Here is a 25,197-nt window from a genome sequence, read left to right on the forward strand (position 1 = left end):
AATTTATTAGCTAGCAGTTGAATGGTTTAACTATATTATTATAGGAAACTCATTTCTGTTGGTCTTAAGTTTAATGCATCGAGATAATCAAATACATCTACCGCATCGCAAATATCGACAAACCCAAAAGGCTCCAGTTGGCTGAAACCATTTCCGGTGCCATCAACAAACAGCACTTCACTTCCAAAAGCTAGATGGCTCCAAGAAATAGAAGATGCCAGATGTTTCGTAATGTGTGATTTGATGATTCAGGCAAGCTATATTGACATCTTAACTGGGACAGGTAATCCAAACGAATATTTTTATGTCATTTTATTGGTAAAATCTTTTTTTTTCAGTTGTAAATGCAGAACTTATTTTGATTTTTATATTATTTTTCCTCTTTGAAAGATCAAACAGTTCACCGCAATAATCTAAAAACAGCCAAGTTGAAAAAACAAGAATCTAAAAAAGTTAAACCTGTAAGATATATATTTTAATACTAAATATTCTAATGTGAAAACTTCAGTAAATTATCTTTGACCATTGAAACTTGTTAGCATAAGAAACGAGCGAAAACATTCTCGACAAAGACGGAAATTAATGGAAATAAAACCATCAGATGAACTTGTTCATGAACCCTACAGTGTAGGGTACAAAACCCTATAAAAGACATTTTTTTTAGAAAGCATGGTCACAGAAGCATGTTTATTTAACATCCTACCCTCATCCACCCCAGTGGATTGCATTGAATCACTGGTCGTGAAACATTGGCAAAGGACTCGTTAGAATAGAAAGTTAATGATCTAATAGTGTCGTTAGTAGACTTTTACTTTTCTTAGGGAATGGTAATGGTTACCTACTGCCCCTAAAACTTTATTTTTAGGATTTTCATTAGATTTTCATTCCGAACAACATGGAGGTAGAATAGCCCACCCCTACCTCTTTTCATCTGTAGCATACTTTTGAATTGACTGTATAATTTGGGCGTCGAGGTGCAAAAGCTCTCCTATCAGGGTGGGAGCAGTGTTTTTGAACAAAAAAGTTTTTAACAGAGAAAAAGTTTAAATTGTAGAGATATTGAAATATAATGTTTGATTCTTGTGTAGGTATTTGAGATTAAAACATATTAAAGGTATACCTCTCATTAATCAAAAGCTGCATATTTTATGTTTTTTTTTACACTTTACGATAAATAATGACAATAAAACTAACTATCCCCTGGGAAGAACAAAGAAAAATAAATAAGCATGCAAGTACGATCTTTCTTCTGGAAAAAGATTCAAAATTCCCAACTTTTTCACATAGGACCTCGAAACCTCTACACACAGGCTTTCTGACACGCTGAATCTGATGGTGTAATTTTCAATAAGATTCTTTGGTTTTTCAAAGATATTTTCCCCATATTCTAAAACCAGGCAAATTTTCCCACTCACAGCTTTTGATCAATAACAAAAAAATTAACAATTTTTTTATACGTTTGGAATCAGCATCAAAGGCCAATTCTATTGATGTGTTTTTTTTAATCGGAATCCTGTTTTCTAGAGCTTCGGTTACTATTTAGCCGAGTGTCTCCTTACTTTCAATTCGTTATCATGGACTGTTTGATCTTTAAGAGTGTCCACATTTGAGATTACAACTAAGTCCCGTGACTTCAAACATTGTGATGTTAGTTCAAAGCTCAGTTGCTGCTGCTTCTCAGAGCTAATAATAAACTTTGCCTGACATCACTGATTGACTGGGAGTAACAAACGATTTCCATTTACGTAAGACAAGATTTATAATAAGTTATTAGGGCTTTAGTCAATTTGCATCACAAGACAGTTTAAAAAATTGTAAACCAATACGTTTAAAATTTTGTGCAAAATTCAATTAAATGCAGAACGTTTTCTCAAATTTATGTCTATTTTATGTTTGTGAAGTAAAATTTTGGTGACAAAATCCAATACAACGATTTAAAGGGCAGTTATCCTTCAAAAATTGGACAGCTTTCAACACAATTGTTTTTATTCCGTGTTTAGTCATTCTGTTTGTACTTTTTTTCATTTGTTTATACAGTGTTTTCATTCCCTTGGTGTTTGAAAAGAATTATTATTTTTATCAGCATATATTCTATTCAGACCCTTTATTAAGATAAGACATAATTCAATCGGTCTTTTATCAGAGTAAGTGCCAATATACCACTGATCACCCTGTTCGAGAAATCTGGAAAAAAGAAAAAAAGCGTAGCATAATTCAATCCAAAAATAACTTAGGGATAAAAAGAACTCTTCTTCTGATCCGGTAGCGTTGGCAGTAGTTTTTAAAGTTGGAAAAACGAGGATAGCTCTCTAGATGTATATACCTATCTACAATTTTTGAACTAGGAATGCTAGAAAGGTTTGTAAATGGTGCTTGGCCTGATTTATGTGTATCATATCCAGAGAATTAGTGTTATATTTTTACTTGCTTAAGTAAGCCTAAATGAATAAGAGAAACATTTTCTTAACTCAGTAGGCCTAGCCTATATTCTAGTGATTCAGTCTGACTCAGATTAGCCTGGGTTAATCTCTTAAATTTATTGTATAGTTAATCTGTTACTCCCATACATCCTCAGCTAGTTTTCTCAAAACTTCATAATTATTTCTCCAATATAATAGCCTACCAACATAGAACAGCCTTAAACATTTATAGTAGGTGTATTATTATTGTTGAACTTTTTCAATAACTGCTCCTGTCACCTTTCATGTCGCCTCTCCGCTTTTTATACTTTGTTTCGCCCACTTTTAGATATAGGCCTACTTAGTTTCACCTAGTTGTTTTATGAGATTAATAGGAAATGTACTTTGTGGTACTAGCACCCATAGTACAATCCTAATTTAGCTGCTTTTTTACTATCTTGATAAGCAGTTAAGTTAGGAAAATGAATCTTTCAGTAATGAATCTAGGACCAAAAGACTTTGGTCCCATAAGACTACATTCCTCTCTCTTTTCCAAAATCCAAGTGGATATTCAACAACAGATGTTGTAAAATTCATTAACTATACATTTTTATAGCTTCATCAAATTGGCCTAATTTGGTCTAAGAAAGTAAAATCTGTTTTTGACCTTACATACATTATTTGCTAACCCAATTTATAGCTTTTGCATTGGTTTGACCTATTTTATCTTTCATCTCTTTTCCCCAAGTCAAAGAGTAAACAATAAAATAAAGCAACAAATGACCTTGGTTACAAGAGTGGTTAAATTTTTGCAGTTCATATAATTAACTTAACCAATAAAGTGAACATACCACTTGATGCCTTTTTTTATGTTCTTTACAAATGTAATAACCTAATCACTTCTACTGCAAATTCAAATTTAAGCACTTTTTGAGCTGTTAAAAATGACAAATTTTCAATTAAAGTATAAGTTATCTGCTATTTTTGACAAAATAATACTATGTTTTCTTAGTGCTATTTTTGTAAAAAGGTTAGTTTAGATTAGGTCAAAAAGTGCTTAAATTTGAATTTGCATTAGAAGCAGTTGTTATTTTTGCAAGGAACATAAAAAAGGCATTGACTGGTATGTTCAGTTTATTGGTAAGTCAATTAAATGAACTGCAAAAAATTTACTGCCAGAGTTTAAGAATGTGCTTCTAACTCACAGCTTCTAAGTTTTGTTTTTAGCTTAGATTTGTTAATCTGAACTGATTTTTCATCCAAGTTTTAAATAAAATAACAACTGATGGTATATCCCCCCAGTTATGCAAAATTTGAAACAAATTAAAGCTGTCCAAATTACTATGTGTAATTTATTATGGCTCACTACATTAATTTGTCTATAGCCTGACCAACTTTTATACTATTCTCTTCTTAACATCTGGTAGACTATTTGTTTTTGCTTTTATGCTGAAGAGTCAGTTCATGAGATTTCGGGTGGGGGAAGGGACTTTTTGTTTTTGAACATTTAATAAAGGGGGTTTCAAAATCCAGCAGATAATTAACCTTTTGCCTCTACTTGGAGCCCCTGCTTTTTCTTCTTCAGGATCTATTGAAAAAAAAGTTAACCAATCCAATCTCTCTTGAAGTTTACCTTCTTGGCCTTAGAGCACAAGATTCCCTGAAAAGAGAGGAATAAAGTTAGAATTCAGTGTAAAATACAATCAAATCCACAACTTTTTTTCAAATTTATGGCACAATTTTGATAATGCTTTAGCTATATTTAATGGCTAGACGTATCACTAGGAAACTTCCTTACATAATTTAGAAGTTGTACCACTTAGTTTTGGAACTGTAGTACAGGATCTTGGAATTTATATCAAAAACATAATCAAAATTTCGACTCACTGATCCCAATGTTGCAACTTGGCATTTTTTGGATTTGGTGTAATTTTGGAATTATGATCCAATGTCACCAAATCTCAAAAGTTTGGGCTGCTGTCCTTCCCCTTTGTGGTACTCTTGGGACTTTGAACCTTAGTGGGACCTTGAAATTTTGACTCTGTGATCCTGCTGTCACTGCTTTACTGATTTTTGGACTTTTGTCCAAATGAAGCCAAATCTCGAAAGTTTGGGATCGCTGTACCTCCTTCCCCATTATGACCCCCCTACATACTACCAGAAATATAAAAAGGAGATTAACTGTGCATTTTTATTCATTGTAACTTCCTTTGTTCAATTGTGTCTCAGTTAAGGCATCCAAACTGGGTATAATTTAAATGCAATAAGGCACTTATAAATAGTAGATGTCCATTGTTCTTCTTTCCCTTCCCCCAAACAAATTGAATTTGAGCTTCTTCTTTATTCTACTGCACACATAAAGATTAGAAGTTTGCTTCTCTATTATAATACACATTGGGCTTAATACTATGGCAGCTGGGTTTCATTGAATACAACAACAGGTGTCACAATAACACAAATCAAAGTACATGCTAGTATTTCTTTAAAAGTAGAGTGTGCCCTTAGAGTTCTGAAGGGCTTTAATAGATGTGTCTATTTTTCAGCAATATTTCCCTTGGAAAGTTTTGAACAGGTTTAAGACTCCTCACTAATAAGAGAAATTGGCATCAGGTTGCTGGAGAAAAAATGTTGGCGTGCCCTTAGCAGTCATGACTTCACATTGCTGGTAATTTGTGTTTACCAGTGTTGCCTGATGTAGTATAAGTATGCAAAATATAGGATAATTTGAATAGAAGTTTTCGTTGTATCTATTTATGCATTTCTTATTTGATATGAAATGACCAAAGGTAAATGCCTCAAACCAGTTTAGAATACCCTATCCAAATTGCCAAATTAAACCAAAATCCAAATTGCTGAGAATTTAGAATCAACAGAATTATAGGCTACATTAAACTGGTAAATTTACAATTTAGCATTGAAAATACTTTAGCTGATATGTCTATAAGTGAATATGTCTCTTGGTTTCTTTTCTTTTAAAAAGTTCTTACTATTTTCAGCATAATCTTAATAGTGAAATCTTTGGCTAAGCCTATTTAGAAAACAAATGTTCAGAATTCAGAGCCTAAAACCCCTCAAAAATGACACCAGAGCAAAATTGACATTGCAATTTACATGACATCTAGAACAAATGGCAATTTTTTGTACTCTAGCCTAGGCAGTTTAAAGGGTTCAAAATGTAATTTCCCTGAGAAGGGACTATTAAATTATAAAAGAATATAAAAAAGCATCAATTAATATGTTCACTTTCAACATAGCTAAATCATATTGTAAATATATTACCTTAAATCGCAGCTTGGAGCAATATAAGGATTTTCCTTCTTTCTGATGCTCCATGAGAAAAAAGAATTTGTTTGGTGTAGATTGTGGCTGTTAGATTAGACTCTTGTGGAGGACTCTAATCTAAATTAGATTTTGTATCTAGATTAATAGATTTAATCTATTAATTTTTTAAAAGTGATTCAAAACCAGAAATTGGGAGAAAACAAGGGAACATGATTCACTTATAGTTACAGTAAATTATAAAGTAAGAATTCAATCCTTTTTTGGAAATACTTAACTTAATTTAAAATCTTAACAGAATCTTAAAACTATAATATATAGCAAAATGTAATGCTTCACATTCATTGTTTGTTTCTTGAATTTGTTAATTTTGAATCAATTTATGGGTATTGAGTTAAAACTAAATAGTTCTCTACTGCAGGATACACAAGAAATGTATAATTTGGGCCTGGCTTTATATTTGCAAATCAGCAGGAATAGGGTGTGAGTAATGTTAAAAACTTAGCAATGATATATGTAAATATTTTAGGAACTTTTTAAGAATTTTAACATTGTTTCTCAATAGTCCCAATTTTTCCTTGATACCAAAAATACAAATAAAACTATAATAATGAACATATCGTTAGGATTCTAAAAATCTTCCTGTTCTAGTTCTAGCTGTCATTTTCTGAAGGTCTTGGGATCTAGACTTTTATCACCAGATATTGGTTATCCATAAATGATAATAATTGTTTATGTCAAAATTATGGTTATTATTAATAAGACTCCATACTTAACACAGGGAGAAGTTGAAAATCTATTCATTTTGATTTGTATGCACTTTCAATTATGGTAATTTATTCACTTTTGAATACACCCCTTTCCGTCCTTTAGTCCCATATGTAGTCCTAATACTATGTTTGGTGCATGTACACAAATACTCCTTGTCAGAAATAAACACCATAAAGCTTAAAAAATCCAAATACACTTGCTTGTATCATTCTTTAAAGAACTTTGCTTTTCTTTACCATTGCATTTCCTCTGTTGTTGCTGTAGTTTGGGGTTTGACACATTTGACAAATAGGTCATATGCCTGTGTATCACTCATTTGTTCTGTGCCTTCTGTAATCACTAGCTTGCTTAGGTGTCACTTCAGTCAGTATCCACTGAACCAGAACAGTATCACTTGACTTGCTAATGGAGGAGCATTATTTGTCTCCAGCAACTGCCTGGGTTGAAAAACAGGAATTAAAAGGATGCAACTATGCATTGTCAATCAGCAATTAAAATACATATACAACACAATTATAATAAGTAATACAATTTTACACATTATAACCATTCTCATACAACCAAATGCAGATAAAATATATCTAAAATGATAAATGGGATAATTCTAAAATCACTAATATATAGGTGAAAAAAAAACTTATAGGGAATGAATCAGACCAGTAGTCTTAGCCAATCTACCTAAAAGGTATGTGCTTAGTCGTCTAGCCCATGGAGGAGACATGTAGTGTCCCAGAACAGAATGCACTGCGAATGCATTAAAAGCCATCTCACAGCAAATTCTTAGTAGCCTACTTCCCTCTCTTTTTCATATTTTCTACAGTTAAAGATGATATGGCGTATATCTTCATACACTCCACATGTGTCACAGTTGGGGGATGGGGCCATTTTCCACTGGAATAGGGTTGATTTTGTCTTTGCATGGCCACATCTAAGAGAAAATAGGCAAGTAGAAAGGATGCAAGAAGTGAGATAAATTTCTTTTGATGACTGCTTATAATCATTGAGATCAAGGAGCTGAGTATGGGAAGAATGGAGCAAAGCCTCTTCTTCTTCCAAAATTTTTGAGCTGATTGAAGATAGAAATTCAGGACCAGTAATAGGGGTTTGAGTGATCAGGTCTAATTGGGAGGCTTGTTTTGCAGCCTGATCTGCTAATTCGTTTCCTGTTATAACACAGTGTGCTGGAACCCATATTAATAGAACAAATATACCCTTTTTTGCAAGTTGAGTAACCAAATTTGCAATCTCAATGGCAATATTTCTTGCTTGGTGTTGCTGGTGTGAAAGGTAATCCAGAGCTGAAAGTGAATCAGTGCAGACAATATACCTCTGATTTTTGATCTCTGTTTGGCTTGATATGGCTTGAAGTGAAAAAGTAACTGCCATAAGCTCTGCAGAGAAAATTGTCAGGTTGGGGGGGGGGTAAACAGTTGGAAAGAGACAGGCTCTGGGAGGGTATAACTACTGCACAACTACATTTTGTTTCTGTCTTTGAGCCATCTGTGTAAACTTGGATGTATTCCTGATATTCGTCCAACCTTCCCAGGAATATGATTTTCATCAGTGCTTGGGGGAGGCCCTCCTTTTTTCTGATGCTGATCTTAGGAATAATTAATTCCTTTGAGGCACAAGGCAAATCATCATCCAAATTAACAGTCAGCCTGCCATTCTCCATGAACTCTTCCATGCCCTGAAGGCAAAGGAATCTCTGGAAAGATTACATCTCTGTTGGTTTACAGCAGACGTCAGGGTTGTGGTGGCTAATAATTTCTTTGTTGATAATGTGGTTCCTGAATCTTACTTTCTTTGCAAAATATCTTGCGAGGAGATATTTTCTTCTGCTGTAATAGGAGTAGATTTTAGGCCACCAAGGGCCCTTTGTAAGATTGCATTGAGGGTAGTGTCAAGTTTCTTCAGGAGACATTTCTTAGCTGATCCTTACATAAATGATCCATAGTCTATTATTGATATCACCACTGACTTGACAATAGTTGAGGCAAAGGCTGTGGGGGCACCTCTTCTTCCAAGGCAGAGAGCATTAATGAAATTTTGTCTTTGTTTGAGACTGCCAATCAGCTCATCCAGATGGGGTTTCCATGTCATTTTTTGGTCAAATACAACTCCCAGAAAGCATGCATGTTCTGCAACTATAATCCCTTGTCCATTCAGTTCCACCCGTGGTTTGAAAGCAGCCAGGTTATGTATTTTGTGGAAGAGCAAATTAACTGACTTATGGGTTGAGAAGACCATATTATTACTATTTGCCTAAATTGATAACATATCTACAGCTTTTTGGGAGGCTGACTGTAAGCATAAAGGGTCTCTCACCACAACTGCAACAGCAATATCACTAGCATACAGAAAAAAAGCTCTGCTCCAAGGATATTTTCCAGGCTTATATCATGACAATACACTGAGAAGAGAAGTGGACTTAGAACAGAACCTCGAGGGATTCCAATGTCATAAACTTTTCTCTTAGACTCTACATAGGATCCCCCAATGAGGCCTGAACTTCCCTGCCCATCAAGAATTGGTGAATCCAATTTACCAGTAGGTCTGGTAAACCCAGTACAGATAGCCGCCCCACATCAACTCTATCAAATGCTGAATCCATATCTAAAAATATTGCATAAACAGCTTTTCCTTTTTTGAAGCTAAGTTTTATTAGATGCTCTAGTCTAACTAGGGCATCTGTGGTGCTTCTTCCAGGTAAAAAGCCAAGCTGTTCAATTTGGATGTGGTCTGATAATGGGGTTAAAATACTTTGTTTTACTACCCTCTGATTTAGTTTTGCAACACAGGAAGTGAGTGATATGGGGCAGTATGAATCAACCAGCTTAGGGTCTTACCTGCCTTGAGAAGTGGGATCACTATTGCCTTATTCCACTCAGATGGTATTGCTGACTCTATGACATATCTGTTGAATAGCTCTGTCAATAGCACAACAAATGCATCTGGTAAATTTTTCAACATCAAATTGTGGATTCCATCAGGGCCAGTTGCACCAGGCTGGAGCTTTGAAATGGTGTCTTTACCTTCCCGCGAGCTGAAAAGGGGGTAGTAATATTTTTGGGACTAGGTTGGTGGGGTGTGTGCTTTATTGGAGTAGGCCTAACTACATTCAGAAACTTTTCTAAGAAGAGATTAAGTTCACCATTAGTTGAATATTCTGTTGTCCTTCCCTTCTGTATTTCTGCTGGGATGGGGTTTCTTCTTATTTTGCCTGAAAAAATCTGGAAGTTTCTCCATAGCTCCTGAACAGGAGTATTGTGGCCAAATTTGTCTTCAGTGAGCCTTCTCCATCCATCTTGTGTCTCAGCTTTCAGTGTCTTTTTGAATTCTGCTGTCTTTTGCTTAAAAACTATTTTGTTCTCAATTGAGGGGTATTTAGAGAAATTATTTTTGGCTTTTTTCTTCTCTAGGTAGGCTTTCTGGCATTTACTGTTCCATACTGGAGTAGAATTTATTCTTTTAGTATGAGGTTGTTTTTTAACCAAATATTCTTTCTGAAGAAGCTATGATAGCTGAAGTAATCTTTTTAAATAATGATTCCACTAACTCATCACTTGTCTTAATTTTCAAGGCCTTTTGGTCTAAGATGTGTTTCCAAGAGTTTGTCTTGGAATTTCCGTAATTTCACTGGTTGGTACCCTGACCTTACTGGGTTAATCTCTAGTATCAGTGATACAATCTCATGTTCAGAGTCAAAGTCACAGGGTTTCTAGATTTCTGCACTATTTACCATATCTGTTGATTTGAAAGTGAGGTCAATGGTTGAGTACTTGCCTGTCTGTGGGTTCAGCCGTGTGTTTAGGTCTTTGGGGGTGACAAGGAACAACTTATTTTGGGGTTCCTGGATGTACTTGGTTAAAGAGGTTGCAATTGAACCTTCAGGTGATATAGTGTCCCACATTCTGTGGTGTAGGTTAAAGTCACCACTAATTATTTTCAGAGGGGTCACTTGCATTCACAATCAGTTTGAATTGCTTCAAGAAGAACTTATTTGTCTTTGGAGCATAACAGTTAGCAATACTAATCCACTTATCACTTCCAAGTAGTTTTATGTCAATTATACCAACCTCCATTTCCCCTTGTGGACTGGGGCTGTGTATTTTAAAAGCTAAGTAAGATAAGATAGAGATAAGATATTTATTTAAAAAGATCTCTATCACAAGCCCTCAAAGGGCCGAATTCGGACTTAGGAGTCGACATAATACATGGTTGCAATAACAATGCAAAACAAATAACAAAAAATAAAAATCATAATGAATAATCAATTATGAGTCAATAAATAAAATATAATAAACTAATTAAAAAGTTAAAAAGAAAAAAACTGGTCAAACTAAACTTGGACAAAATGCAAGTCAGAGAAAGACACTTCAGAAAAAAAAAAGGAGAAACTAGTTGGATATTTTATTCATTTTCTCTGATGAATGGGACAAAAGTGTTTTGATATCTGGAAGTAACGCAGCGAATGGAGGGCAAAACTGGGATGGGCTCAGAAACAGCTCAAGGCAGTCGTAATCTGGATGGGGAGTGACGATTGGGGAAAATACTTGCCGTCTGAGGGTTCGTTATTGCATTTTCTGAAAAACGGAGGCACAACGACACCCTCCTTTGCTCAAGGGTTTCCAAACTAGCTTTTTTTGGAGCAGAGAGTAAGGCACCTTGCCTTCTTTTTAAATTATTTGCAAGGCTCTTTTTTGGATTGACTCAATTTTGTTTGATTCTTCACAAGAGATGCCAGGTACCAAATTGGACCAGCATATTCAGGATGCGGGTGGACAAAAGATGGGTAAATCCTTAAAGAGTGAGAAGGGGGGACGCTATATTTATTTAGGAGCTTATGGAGGGCGATAGACACATTAGCTTTATGGATGATTTCTTTAATGTGGATATCCCTCTTTAAATTTGAAGAAATTGTGACGCCAAGTAATTTAAATGAGGATACATAAATTTCAGGAGGGATAAGATTGACAAAACAGGACGAGGATTTGAGGGAACAAATCAGCATTATCATGGACTTAGAGGGGTTTACTGTCATGTCTAAGTCCAAAGCCTCACCTCCAATTTCATTGAGGATACTCCTAGGGTTGCTTATTAAAGGTCACCTCTGTCCCAATGTCTGTTCTCTGTCTCTTTGAAATCATAGAAAGTATTCTCTGGTTTTAGGAAGGTCTCTTAAAGTAGAAAAATATCAGGAGCATGCCTGACTACGATGTTTTGGGGTTCTTTTCTTTTGGCTTGGTTGAATCCCCAGATATTTAATTGGGACACTGAAAGGGAGCTAGACATTGGTGTGTGAAGGGGCTAACCTGGGTCTCTGTAGCTTATTACTACTACCTTCTGGGCTAGGTATAGCCTCCTTTCCTTTACGTTTTCTTTCAACTTTGCCAGGGCTGCTGGTTTGCGGAGGGGCATTACTGGTTGTAGGGCTTGATTCAACTCTGTTTTGGTTTTCAGGAATGTTGGTCAGGCTGAGGACAGCATTTTCAAGACCAGCTGGGAGTATCTTTAAGAACAGTTTGCGAAGTGACGTTATTATCTGGGTCAGATCAGAGATCTGTCTTGCCACTCCTTCAAACATGGTCATATACTTCTTGTTTAGGTCCCCAACCGGATGGAGATTAGGTGTCAAAGGAGGGAAGGAGTCTTTATGGGCCATAGGGACATGTTTGGTTTGTGTAAGGCCTTGAAGAAGTCCCTTCTTCAAGGCCTTAGTAGCAGTCCTCATGAGCACATAATTGGTGAAAGAATAAATCCAGGATGTACTTGATTAAAGAGGTTGCAATTGAATCTTTAGGTGATATAGTGTCCCACATTCTGTGGTGTAGCTTAAAGTCACCACTAATTATTTTCACAGGGTCACATGCATTCACAATCAGTTTGAATTGCTTCAGGGAGAACTTATTTGTCTTTGGAGCATAACAGTTAGCAATACTAATCCACTTATCACTTCCAAGTAGCTTTATGTCAATTATACCAACCTCCATTTCCCCTTGTGGGCTGAGGGTGTGTATTTTAAAAGCTAGTTAAGATAATATATTTATTTCAAATATCTCTATCATAAGCCCTCAATGGGCCGAATTCGGACTTTGGAGTTGACATAATACATGGTTGCACTAACAATCCAAAAAATCAAAATCAAAATGAATAATCAATTATGAGTCAATAAATAAAATATAATAAGCTAGTTAAAAAGTTATAATGAAAAAAACTGGTCAAACTAAACTTGAACAAAATACAAGTCAGAAAAGACACTTCAGTAAAAAAAAAAAAAAAAAAAAAAAAAAAAAAAAAAAAAAAAAAAAAACTAGTTGGATATTTTATTCATTTTTCCTGCGATGAATGGGACAGAAGTTTTTTCATATCTGGAAGTAACGCAGTGAATGGGGGGAAAACTAGGATGAGCTCAGAAACAGCTCAAGGCAGTCGTAATCTGGATGGGGAGTGACGTTTGGGGAAAATACTTGCCGTCTGACGGTTCGTTATTGGATTTTCTGAAAAACGGAGGCACAGCGACACCCTCCTTCGCTCAAGGGTTTCCAAACTAGCTTTTTTTTAGGAACAGAGAGTAAGGCACCTTGTCTTCTTTTTAAATTATTTGCAAGGCTCTTTTTTGGATTGACTCAATTTTGTTTGATTCTTCACGAGAGATGCCAGGGTGCCAAACTGGACAAGCATATTCAGGATGCGGGTGGACAAAAGATGTCTACACCCTTAAGGAGTGAGAAGGGGGGACGCTATATTTATTTTGGAGCTTAAGGAGGGCGATAGACACATTTGCTTTATGGATGATTTCTTTAACGTGGTATCTTTGAGAACAGTTAATCCTCTTTAAATTTGAAGAAATTGTGACGCCAAGTAATTTAAACGAGGACACATAAATTTCGGGAGGGATAGGATCAACAAAACAGGGCGAGGATTTCAGGGAACAAATCAGCATTATCATGGACTTAGAGGGGCTTACTGTCATGTCTAAGTCCAAAGCCTCACCTCCAATTTCATTGAGGATACTCATAGGGTCGCTTATTAAAGGTCACCTCTGTCCCAATGGGCAATATTTTACCCTTTAAAATCATGGAAAGTGTTCTTTGGTTTTAGGTAGGTCTCTTGAAGTAGAAAAATATCAGGAGCATGCCTGACCAAGATGTTTTGGGGTTCTTTTCTTTTGGCTTGGTTGAATCCCCAGATATTTAATTGGAACACTGAAAGGGAGCAAGACATTGGTGTGTGAGGGGGCTAACCTGGGTCTCTGTTGCTTATTACTACTACCTTCTGGACTAGGTATAGCCTCCTTTCCTTTACATTTTCTTTCAACTTTGCCAGGACTGCTGGTTTGTGGAGGGGCATTACTGGTTGTAGGGCTTTATTCAACTCTGTTTAGGTTTTCAGCAATGTTGGTCAGGCTGAGGACAGCATTTTCAAGACCAAAATACACCTCTTTCCCTTAAATGAAAATACTGTTAATTAGCTAAATATATTTATTTTTGAATTATTAAATTTATAGTTTGTGTTTTGCTATATTTTTGTACATAAGCAGATTTTTAGGGGTAAAGTAATGTGAAGCACTTAGTAACAATATATTTAAGTATTTTAGTTTTTTAAGGTTGAAACAGCATTGACAAATTGGAGAAACAGAATAATGCCATAGAAATATGTAACTTGGGCTGTATATTTGCACATTAAAGGGAGCTGGGGTTAAAGTTAAATGAAGGTCTTTTATGAACAATATATGAAAGTATTTTGTATTTTTTAAAATGTATAGTGTTTTCTTCTGATGTGACTGAAATTTACACTAATGCTATGTTTTCTTCTGAGGAATATTAGTTCTTCATTAGCATCAAATATTTCGGTGTTTAATCATCACTGTTATACTTTTTAGCTCCTACATTAACTTTTTCATCTTCTCAGCTTCTAATTGATCTCTGCGGGCTATCAAGTGCATAATTTATCAAAATGTAATTATAATTGATATAATTCAAAATAATTGAAAGATGTATAATAACTGAAGGGAACATGATAATTTGATTAGTTGGAACATCCTGGGTATTATGAAGTTACAATTTTAATGCTTTGGTGTATTCTTTTAGTATTTTAAATATTCATTGGGCTATATGGAACCACCAGAGGGTATTTGAATGTCAACTGATTATTATGTTTTGGAAGAGCTTAGGCAAGGAAAGCAGAGGCGCCATTTTGGGGGGTCAGGGGTGGGCAAAAGCCCACCCCAGATTTTCCAAGGGGGCCCAAGCTTCCACCACAAAGGACCCTTTGCCGGCCATAATAATCCATTATGTCCAACATAATCTATTTTGTCCAATTGATTTGAAATTACTGCACGCCAATTAACCAAAGAGCATAATTACTTGACGACCCTTGGGGTAATTACGCTATTTGCTATTAATCATTGTAAACTTTGAAAGTAGGTAAGATACATAATAAAATTCTTGAGTTCTGTCAATTGCCCATTTCCTAGATGAATACGCAACACAAAGTGAGTCAGGGGGGGGGGAAGATAGAGTTCATGCCCACCCCAAGATTTGGTCAAAATGGCGCCTCTGAAGGAAATCATGTCATATTTTCAGTTTGCTGCTATATTAGGTTTAAAGTCTTGTTCATATTGACAAAAATTATAGGTAAGAAGTTTTCTTCAATGCTAAAATCAGCATTCAAATACAATGCTAAACAAGAGTTTTACCAAAGTTTCTCACCTGACAGGTTTCTTTTACATGCTTTAAACTTTTGGCAACTTTGGACTGCATTACCTTTTTGGTACCTCCAATTCTGGCCTTAAGTAATAAAAAAAGCCTTAAGTAATATATTCACTTTTATTCCAGCTAAATTATGTTTTAAATTGCACATTTTACCCATAAGAGTGATTGATATTTGTTGAACATCCTATTCATAAGTCTAAATATAATCTCTCCTTACATTTAGCTAATAATTGTGCTTTTTCTACCTAATTTGGCAAAATAGCTAAAGGTCAGAATGGTTCGTCTTCAGAAGGTGATATGCTAGAACAAATAAAGGGATAATTTATTTTCCCAATTTATTTATTTTTGTATTATGGACAGTTCATCTTCAGCAACTCCCTCTCCCCCCTTAATAATGTCATATCTTTAAAATAGAAGAAAACAAGAAAATGTAATTCACCAATAATAGCTTAAAATTATAGAGTAAGAATTTCATCCATTTTTTGGGGAGGGGTTAAGTTTTAATATAGCCTAAGGCTAAATGAGGCAATTAGCTAAGACTGAATAAACTAACTAATTTGTAATTTTAATGCACTATCAGGGTTTTATTGAAGGTATTACCTTAGAAATCAGAAAAGAACTTTATAAAACCTGAAAACACTTAGTTAGTTTTAAAATCCTAATACAATCTTAAAATTAAGACATATAGTACAAATTGTAAACTTCCCTTGCTTTTCCTTCACATGAATTCGTCAGTGTTGCTTCAATTCATAGGTATTACCTTAAATCACACTTGCCAGCATTATGATCATCAAATAGTTGCCTATGACTCTCCCAATCATTATGACTGATCAGGTGAGTGGAACAAATTGGTTTTAAACTAAAGAGTGAAGTACTGGAAGATGCATAAAGGATATATAATTTGGGCTGAGTTATATATTTAAATATTACGAGGGGTTAAGGGGTAAATAATGTATAACACTTGTTAATGATATATGCAAGTATTTTAGGGCCTTCTTAAGGTTGAAGCAACATTGACAAAAAAAAAAACTGAAAAATGTTTTAGTAATATGTAACTTGTGTTGTGTATTTACAATTTAAAGAGGGTTGGGTGTAAAGTACAGTAAACTTCTTTTAGGAATGATTTAAGTAAATATTTTCTTATTTTTTAAAATTATTTTCTAAACCTAACCGTGTTTTCATCTTCTTACAGTGAACTGTACACTAGTACCATATCTCCTTCTATGATTGCACTGAACTGTACACTAATAACATATTTCATTCCATGATTTTTAACATTCTTGAGCTTTGGTATCAGAATAGCATCCTCTCTTGCTAAAAGAAACACAATAAATTGTCAAAACTATTCTGACTTTCTAAAGGATTTAACAAGCAAACCAATAACATTTGTAGCACCAGGCAATAGGTAATTTTACTGAGAATATATGATTTTGTCTGTATATTTAATGATTAGGAAGGATGGTGAGAGTAAAGTGAAAAACTTTATAGATTAATATAATTAAGAGGTTTTACATTTGCACAAGTATATTTGTTTAATTTTATGGTTTTTCCTTGAAGGTAACAAGTTGAATATGAAGAACTCACTAACAATAGATATTATAATTTTAGACAATTATTTGTATATTTTAGCAGATGTTAGAAAATAAAGGAATTATATGTCTGGAATTATTTGTTTGACTGCTTGATTTTTAGTTTAGCTTTGATTTTTTAAATGCTTTAGAAGGTACAGTAATTGCTAATTTGTTTAATACGTGAATACAAGGCAATTTCATAATATATTTTTGATTGAATTTTAGATCTATGGTCACATATTCTTGAAGACTGATTTGTAGGAACAGTTTGATATTGACTCTTGGAAATGAGTAATAGGCCTACCAACTGTAGGGTTTTAAGCAATGACATTATGGATAAAGCTTTTATTTCAGTAACTAAACCAAATTTTCCGAGCCAACTGTTTTTAGCTTCAAAAATTTGCTTAATGAGTACCCTACAACTGTAACAGCTAACAGAATAAGCTAATAGTTGTATTTTGCTACTTTTTTTTTACCATGAAAGTCTACTATTGCCTAAAATCCCAAAATACACTTCAAATAGAGTTACATCAGAAAGACAATTTTGGAAGTTTGACACTTTCTTAAAATAAGAAACTAATCAAATCATATCTCTAATGCTTTTGCCTGCTGAAGGAGTTGAACTTGTAATATTAATTGTGTTAAGATGAGCTGAAAGCAGTATGGATGAATTGCATTAATACTGATCAATCATTATAGTTTTTTTATTTCCAAAGACTTTTGCCACTACTCTCTTGACTCAAATCTGAGTGCTGTATCCAAGTGTTGATCATAATATTATTCCTTTCATCAGTTGCAACAACTCTATTCCAGGATCTTTCATGGCCTTCCCTTAAGTTTCTAATATGGCTGAACTCATAACAACTTCTGAGGGTACTTTTATTAAAAAAGGTAAGTTATATAGTTAAGTTCTTTGTTACAATAAAAAGAAAGCTGTTTTACTCTAGAAAATTATTTTCACTTTTTATTTTTTTAATCCTGATGCAGGCCTAAGGAAAACAAAAAAGGTGGATATTTAGCGTAACCTTAACTCTATATTTACCTGTATATATATAACCTTAACTATATATAACCTTAACTCTATATATTTTCCATGTATAGACTCAATTTATTAGTCATAATTATTAAGTTTTGGAGACAATTAATCATATGGCAGGAATAATTTTGTCTTACTCTTTCTCTTGTCTAGGTATGATGAGCAAAATTTTTCCACCAAAGCAGGGTATTAATGGTTTTTTTTTAAAGTTATAATAATTATTTTTTTGTAAGATTTCTTTTATAAATGTATGTATGTACATTCAGTATATATAAATTCAATATAACTGATATTGAATTTAGATAGGAATCTTAAGTTACAAGATATATAAGGGAGGTTAAAGTTAGTTGAATTCAGATGGTGAAGTTTGGCAAGCTACAGTTTGTTTTCTGTACGTTTTGAGAACTAACCCACTTGAAGCAGAAAACTCTAATCAGTTGGCATTTTAGGTATTTTTAATTGTGTAAAAAATTGACTGCTTCTGTGACAAAAAAATGATTAATTTTTGGCTGTATTTAATTATTGAATGTTCAAATTTTTTCTTGTTCCATTAATTATTGTTAATTTACCCTATTCCAGGACTATCCATTTTTAATGAATTTCCATGAATTTTGCTGAACGTTTAAGGTTGCTTTTCCTTTACTAAAAGCAGATTTTAAAAACGATTTATTAAATTGTTTAATTTTATCCAGGTCTGTTTAATTTAAATTTTCTTTTAGAAATTGATGGTGCTATACCAGATGACAGTGAGAAGTCCTTTCACATTCCAAACCATTTTTTCTCACCAAAACGTGAAGATGCTCTTTTGCTTACTTTACCCAATATTTCAGGATCATGTGAATTTGAATATGACAAAATGGAATCAGAATCCAAATATTTTGAATTCAAATATTTATTTTTGTAGAATCAAATGTATTGGATAATATTTTATTTGACAAAAATAGGACAAAGGGACTTAATCTTAATATGAAAGCTGTTATTTCTTATTCCAATGTGCAGATGTTTGCCAAAATGGTTTTATGTTATTTAGTGATGTAAATGGTAAAATTGGTCATAGTGAAACTGGTTATTTTTAACGTAATTTTTACGAATCCCTGTAAAATTGGTATTTTATCTGTTTTACCTATTCAACAATTTTACCGGTATTTCACGTTTTTTAGCGGTATTTTATGTATTTTGCCGATATTTTACATATTTTACCGATCTTTTATATATTTTATTACGCCTAGTATTTATCATGGTGCAAATCTTCCCAAAGACTGGGAGAAACAGGTTTGGATATGGTATTGTAAAAAAAAATTGCTAGAGACACAGCAATGAGCTTTACTAGAGACACAGTAGGTCAAATAAAAAGTTACTTAATAACTAATAACAATAATTTATTTGTTACTGGCCTGTTTTGACAATTTAAGCGGAGTAAAAACGCTAAGGAAAGAAAGACAAAATAACACAGACAATACAATCAATATAGTCTAATCAAAGGGTGGTAAGGACCCAAGTGTTGACAGGCCTCAGCACCGAATTTAGCATAGAGTTTTTTAAACAAAATAATATCCGTGGCACAATACTTTCTAATAATCTTCTGATTTCTATAAGAACGCGGCAGATACAATAAATATTTGCAATAATGAAAATACAGAACTCTTATACTTTCCAAATCTTGGTTATTAACAAACGGGCGCAAACCGGAAAGAAAACAATATAGAGTGATCGCGGTATGTAGAATAAAGTCTAGATAAAGCCTTTCGTGAAAATCTGTCTCGGTTCGGGACAATTTTTGTGTACCCAATTTTAAGTTTACTATTATTGAGCCCACAAGATCGAAAAGCTGATAAAGATGAACAAATACTAATGCCAAGCCACCGAATCGAAGAAACGAGCTTAGCTGAAAAAGAACTATAAGCAAGATCACTACTTAGATGTTGAGCATTAAAAAGTAAATATTCATATATCAGTATTAAGTTTGAGGCCGATTTCCTCAAATGACTTAGAAACAATCTGACTTGACTTAATTAGGCTAGATTTAGTGCGGCTGATCAATAGTAAATCATCTGCTTATGCAATAAACGAAAGATTAGTTAGGCCTAAGAAACATGATGGATTAATACGTGTCAAAACAGAATAAAGACAAGCATTAAAAGATAAGGGGATATAACTCTTCCTTGCCTAAGACCAGAACGAATAGGGATATTACTAACGTAGGTGTCACCTGACTTGCATTCATTAGTTTTGTTATGAAGTGTTTAGGATTGAGTGATAAACTGGTATATGACTAGCCCTTCTCTAAAAACATATCACCTTATTTACATTTGCTTATTCTCTTTTACTACGCAGTTTAAGTAAACTTCCCACACACAAAAATTGCAGAAAGTAACATAATTGTGTCTGTGGGTTTGTAGCAATGTGCCTGGATTAAAGCTTAAAATTGATGTAGCTTTTGTTGGTGCCAATTTGGTAAATCCTTGTCGATTTGCCAAGAATAAGGTGCCAATTTGAGCTTACAAAAAATAGTAGTTTTGGTGCTGATTTGCAAAAACCGACATTGAACTTCATTATGATTATAAAAAAAATTGAATTTTTAATCGCTTCTTCTCTTCATTATGAAAACTAGATGATGTGAATAATAATAATACTTAAATATTTAATAATGAAAGAATTTAAATTTTAATAAAAAAATTTTAGTGGAATAAATATTTGAAAAATAATATAAATTTTATTTTTGCTTATTCCACAAAATTCCCTTATATAAAATTCCCTTATTCCCTTATTTACATTTTTGCTTATTCCACAAAAAAATTACAAAAAGGAATATAATTTCACCTGTGGGTCTGTAGCAATATCACCCAGTTTAAAGCATAAAACAGACGTAGCTTTTTTCGGTGCCGATTTGGTAAATCCGTGTCGTTTTGCAAAAAATACGGCGCCAAATTGAGCTTAAAAAAGTTCTTAGTTTTGGTGCTTTTTTGTTTCTTTTTTTCGTCTTCAATGAAAATCGTTTGTGTTTTCAATGAAAACAATTGAAAAAAGACAACCCCCCTCTAAATATTGGAAAATACATTGTATTTTCCTCCTCTATATTCGTAAGAATGAATTGTTCAGTTCTTTACAATTTAAAACTATCTTTAACCGCCCTCATAGTTTTATTTCAGGTAATATTCCAACATTTTAAAAATATAACCACCTCTACTTTAATACACGCATTTGTTCTGATATGTTTTGTTAATTCAGACGGCTTTTTAGCCCGGGGATGCACTTGATGTGTGTTACCGAGCGTTTCTAAGAGGTCTAGTGTTGCGACAGACACATTAGGCAGTATTAATCAAATATATGTGCCGTAAACTCAATAGAATTTTTTTACAAAAATTTAATTCATTTACGTTAAGATAATTTCCACACATTGGTTTTTATGGCGCTTGGTATTAACCAAGTGACAAAGAGCGATCGCAAATTCCGTCGGTCTATCTGTCTGTCGGTATGCCTGTCTGTCGGTCTGTTCTGGTTTTGCTACTTCAGGGACTTCCAGGCAAGCTAGGATGATAAAACTTGGCAGGCGTATCAGGGACCGGACCAGATCAAATTAGAAATAGTTGTTTTCCCGATTTGAACATCTGGGGGGGGGGTGAGTGGGGGGCCGGTTAATTCGGAAAAAAAAAAGAAAAAATGAGGTATTTTTAACTTACGAAGGAGTGATCGGATCCGCTCTCTTTGGTGGAGTTGGAAATCTTGATGGAAATCTTGGAAAACGCTTAGAGTGGAGATATCGGGATGAAACTTGATGGGAAGAGTAAGCAGAAGTTATAGATACGAGATTGACTTAGTTGGTACGGATTCGTTCTCTTTGGGGGAGCTGGGGGTAGTTAATTTGGAAAAGTTAGAAAAATTGAGGTGTTTTTAACTTAAGAACGGGTGACCGGATCTTAATGAAATTTGATATTTAGAAGGAACTCATGTCTTAGAGCTCTTATGTCAAATCCTGACCAGATCTGTTGACATTGGGGGGGCTGGTGTGGGGGGACCAGAAATCTTGGAAAATGCTTATAAATGTCGTAGATACGTGACTGACGTAACCAGACTGGATCCGCTCTCTTTGGGGGAGTTAGATGGTGGGGTTCAGTGCTTTGGCGAGTTTGGTGCTTCTGGACGTGCTAGGACGATGAAAATTGGTAGACGTGTCAGGTAGCTGTACAAATTGACTTGATAAAGTCGTTTTTCCCGATTCGAACATCTGGGGGCTGAAGGGAGAGGAAAAATTAGAAAAATTGAGGTATTTTTAACTTGCAAGGGGGTGATCGGATCTTAATGAATTTTGATACTTAGAAGGATCTCGTGACTCAGAGCTCTTATTTTAAATCACGACCGACATTAAGCCTCTGATTTTCCTTTTAATGCAATCTATTGATTCTTAGAATTTCCTTAAAGCTCATACCATATGAGCTCTTGGCTCTTCCGACCTCGTCACAAGTGCCATATGAGCTCTTAGCTCTTGTTAAAATGGAGGAGGTGCATCACCTCTTAATCCTAGCAAAATCAAATATTAAAAATCCTCAAGTAGCGATGACTAATTGAAGACAAAGCCAAGACAGTGTGATAGTCTGAATGAGAGGCAAAGCTTGCATGAGCCTTTTCAGAATTATATAGAAATGTTGTAATTTCACTTTTTGATAGATAGTCTATGATCTATTCATCTAGCCTATACTAGGGCAGAACTAAGGTATTAATCATGGAGTGAGGATGATTCAAATAGTCTATGAATTTCTATTAGCTATCTGAAGGCAATTGGAAATCCCAAATAAAAGCAGGTTTTCGAAGATTTATGACAGACCATGCCCACAGGACTTGAGCAACTAAGATTTTTCTCATTATATGAGCTATTTACTGGAATTGTAATGGGGATAATTGAAATTTGTGGATTGACTCATGACGGACAATGTCAACTAGACTTGTATGCAAAACTGGGGACTGAATTTGCTTGGACTCAGTGGCGAACACTCGACCTTAGCCTAAAAGGTTTCCCCGCTTTGAGTCTCAGGATGACTGTCGTATTTTTGGACACATGACCGACAAGTCCATTAGACTTGCAGACGAACGGGGATGATTTTGAGACTTCATTAATTAATTTTTCTTATTTGAACTGTATTTAATTTATGAAATATTCTAGTTTTTTTCTTATTCAATTAATTATTGTTAATTTGCCCTAATCCGGGACCTTGAACTCTAATGTATTTCCGTGAATTATGTTGAACGTTTCAGGTTTTCTTTTGCTTTATAAACAGCAGATTTTCAAAACGATTTGTGAAAAAAACTTCAAATATACCTGTTTTAATGTATATGTGTTTCTTCAATATACTTGTAACGTCAATATACATGTAACTAGAAGAAAAAGCAGTTGGATTTATTTAGTAACCTTTATTGTTGAATGTCTACTATATCTTTTGAATTTAAATTTTGTTTTAGAAATTGATGATGCTTTACCAGTTGAAAGTGGAAAGCCCTTCCACATTTCAAATCAATTTTTGTCTCCGAAACGTGAAGATATTCCCATTATACCCAGCATTTCAGGACCATGTAAATTTGAATATGAAATCCAGGAATCAGGACCCACATGTTCTGAAAATGAAGGTATATCTCAAACATTTGGTTTTGTGTGAATTGAACGTATTGGACAATATTGTAGTGGACTAAAATAAAACAAAAGGACCTAATTTTAAGATGGAAGTTAGATTAAGATTAAGATGGAAGTAAGATTAAGATGAGAAGTATATTGTTCTAATGCGCAGATGTTTGCCAAATCGTTTTTGTGGTTTTACATGAAAGCTTTTAAACATTCACTTTATTCGCAGTTTCGCGAATATTGTTTTTCAAAATGCTTCACAATCAGCCCTTAAGCTGTAGATTTCCATATAGTTTTTACTATCTACTTTTATACTGAATATATTTCTTTATAAATTAAGATATAAATCTTTCTGTTATTTTGATTTCAAGCCGAATTGAAACAATAAGAAAATTAGCTGTTTTAAACTGAACAGCCTACCAGCAATTTTAAATATTTAATATTAATTAAAAAAAAATACCGTCAAATGAAAATACACAGCTGGAAGGATAAAACGAGTCCCATTGGATTTAAAAAATCACACAGAAAATCAAGTTTCATTCTGGTTTAAAATTCAATGGGTATTCAGCAAGAATATCTTCTATGTTCTCCAGGTTTATAAGAATTACTTCCTTGGAATGTTTGGCTAAGAGAGGTACCAATGAACTTGAAGAAAAGTCACACATAGAAAAATATGAAAGTTACTCAGAAATCGGAAAGGTACTTTTTGAGAGTTTACTGCTGTAAACGATCTGTTTTAAATATAAATTAAGGGGTTCAAGGGATTTGAAACATTTAAAAAATTTGATTTGATTTTTTTCCGATATTCATGGGGCATTTACCCCATGTACCCCCCCCCCCACCCGAGTTATAAAGAAAATTTCTTTTGAATATCTATACTGTGAGAGGTCCTTAAGCGTAGTTGAAAAATTTGTTTTTAATATATACTTAAGGAAACATTATGAGCACCAGTAGATTTTAAAAATACAGAAGAAGGTTAGGAAAAAAATACATAAATTTTTTATGGATGTTAATGGGGCATTTACCCCAAGTACCCCCCCTCCCCCTCCCCGAGTTATAAAGAAAAATTCGTTGGAATATTTATGCTATGAGAGGTCCTGAACCGTAGTTGCCGAAGAGGCTGATGGTAGAACCGACATAGCAACAATATTATGAAACTGTAGACTCTTGAAACTTGTTTGAATCGTCACGGGCTTAAACTTCCAACGCCATATAATTAATTCTATGCATCTATGCCTAACTTCAAGAATCCTGTTGCTTTGTTGTTACTCTAAATTTATCCGTTGCTTTTCGTGATCCAATTTAAACAAATGAAAAATGGACAAACGGGTGCAATATATAAATATTACAACTTGTGCCATCTACGAAATCCTTTTTCTTTTTCTTTATCATACTACTTAGGATTAACGCTTCTAAAAGTAAAAGAAAGGTACATTAGTCAGCAGAACTGTAGAACCCATAATCCCTGAAGATAATAATGGTCGTAGAACTACTTCTTATTTAAAACTCCCTCAATCGTCTTTGAAAACCAATTTCCCTATTATTTTAAACGAATAAAATGTAAACTAATTTACGAATGAAACGAAACTGAATTTTTGTACCCTCAAAGGGATTGAAAGCAAGAAATAGGCTTACCAACTCGCTAAAAATGCAAACAAAGATGACGAAAACATAACATGCGAATGTTACTTACAGGTTCTGTTTTTGTCTTCCCTATTCTTTTAAACAAATAAAATGTAAACTAATGTGGAGAAGTTTGTTATCCCTCAATGAAAATACTAATTGGTCTCTTACTGTCTACACTTATTTGTGC

At 34.1% G+C, this 25,197-nt stretch overlaps 2 protein-coding genes across 5 annotated transcripts in view; one reads left to right on the forward strand and one right to left on the reverse strand.

Moving 5' to 3' along the window:
- Nucleotides 1-2,240: 2,240 nt before the first annotated feature.
- The window catches only part of LOC136024867 (uncharacterized), a 45,535-nt gene continuing 22,578 nt past the window's right edge, over nucleotides 2,241-25,197 (forward strand). Inside the window, exons 1-4 of one of the 4 annotated variants that reach the window (XM_065700386.1) lie at nucleotides 2,257-2,358; nucleotides 4,943-5,102; nucleotides 17,551-17,628; nucleotides 23,228-23,392. In XM_065700386.1, the coding sequence (XP_065556458.1) occupies nucleotides 17,583-17,628; nucleotides 23,228-23,392 (211 nt within the window). In that variant the 5' untranslated portion in view covers nucleotides 2,257-2,358; nucleotides 4,943-5,102; nucleotides 17,551-17,582. Of the gene's footprint in view, nucleotides 2,359-4,942; nucleotides 5,103-8,201; nucleotides 14,411-17,550; nucleotides 17,629-23,227; nucleotides 23,393-25,197 lie in introns of those variants that run through there. The other 3 variants (XM_065700385.1, XM_065700384.1, XM_065700388.1) reach the window with 3 other exon arrangements.
- LOC136025447 (uncharacterized) lies at nucleotides 7,230-7,835 on the reverse strand. The gene has a single exon (XM_065701477.1). The coding sequence runs from the start codon at nucleotides 7,833-7,835 to the stop codon at nucleotides 7,230-7,232; it is 606 nt and encodes a 201-aa protein (XP_065557549.1).

Source organism: Artemia franciscana, chromosome 3, assembly GCF_032884065.1.
Source record: "Artemia franciscana chromosome 3, ASM3288406v1, whole genome shotgun sequence".
Classification (NCBI taxonomy): Eukaryota; Metazoa; Arthropoda; class Branchiopoda; order Anostraca; family Artemiidae; genus Artemia; species Artemia franciscana.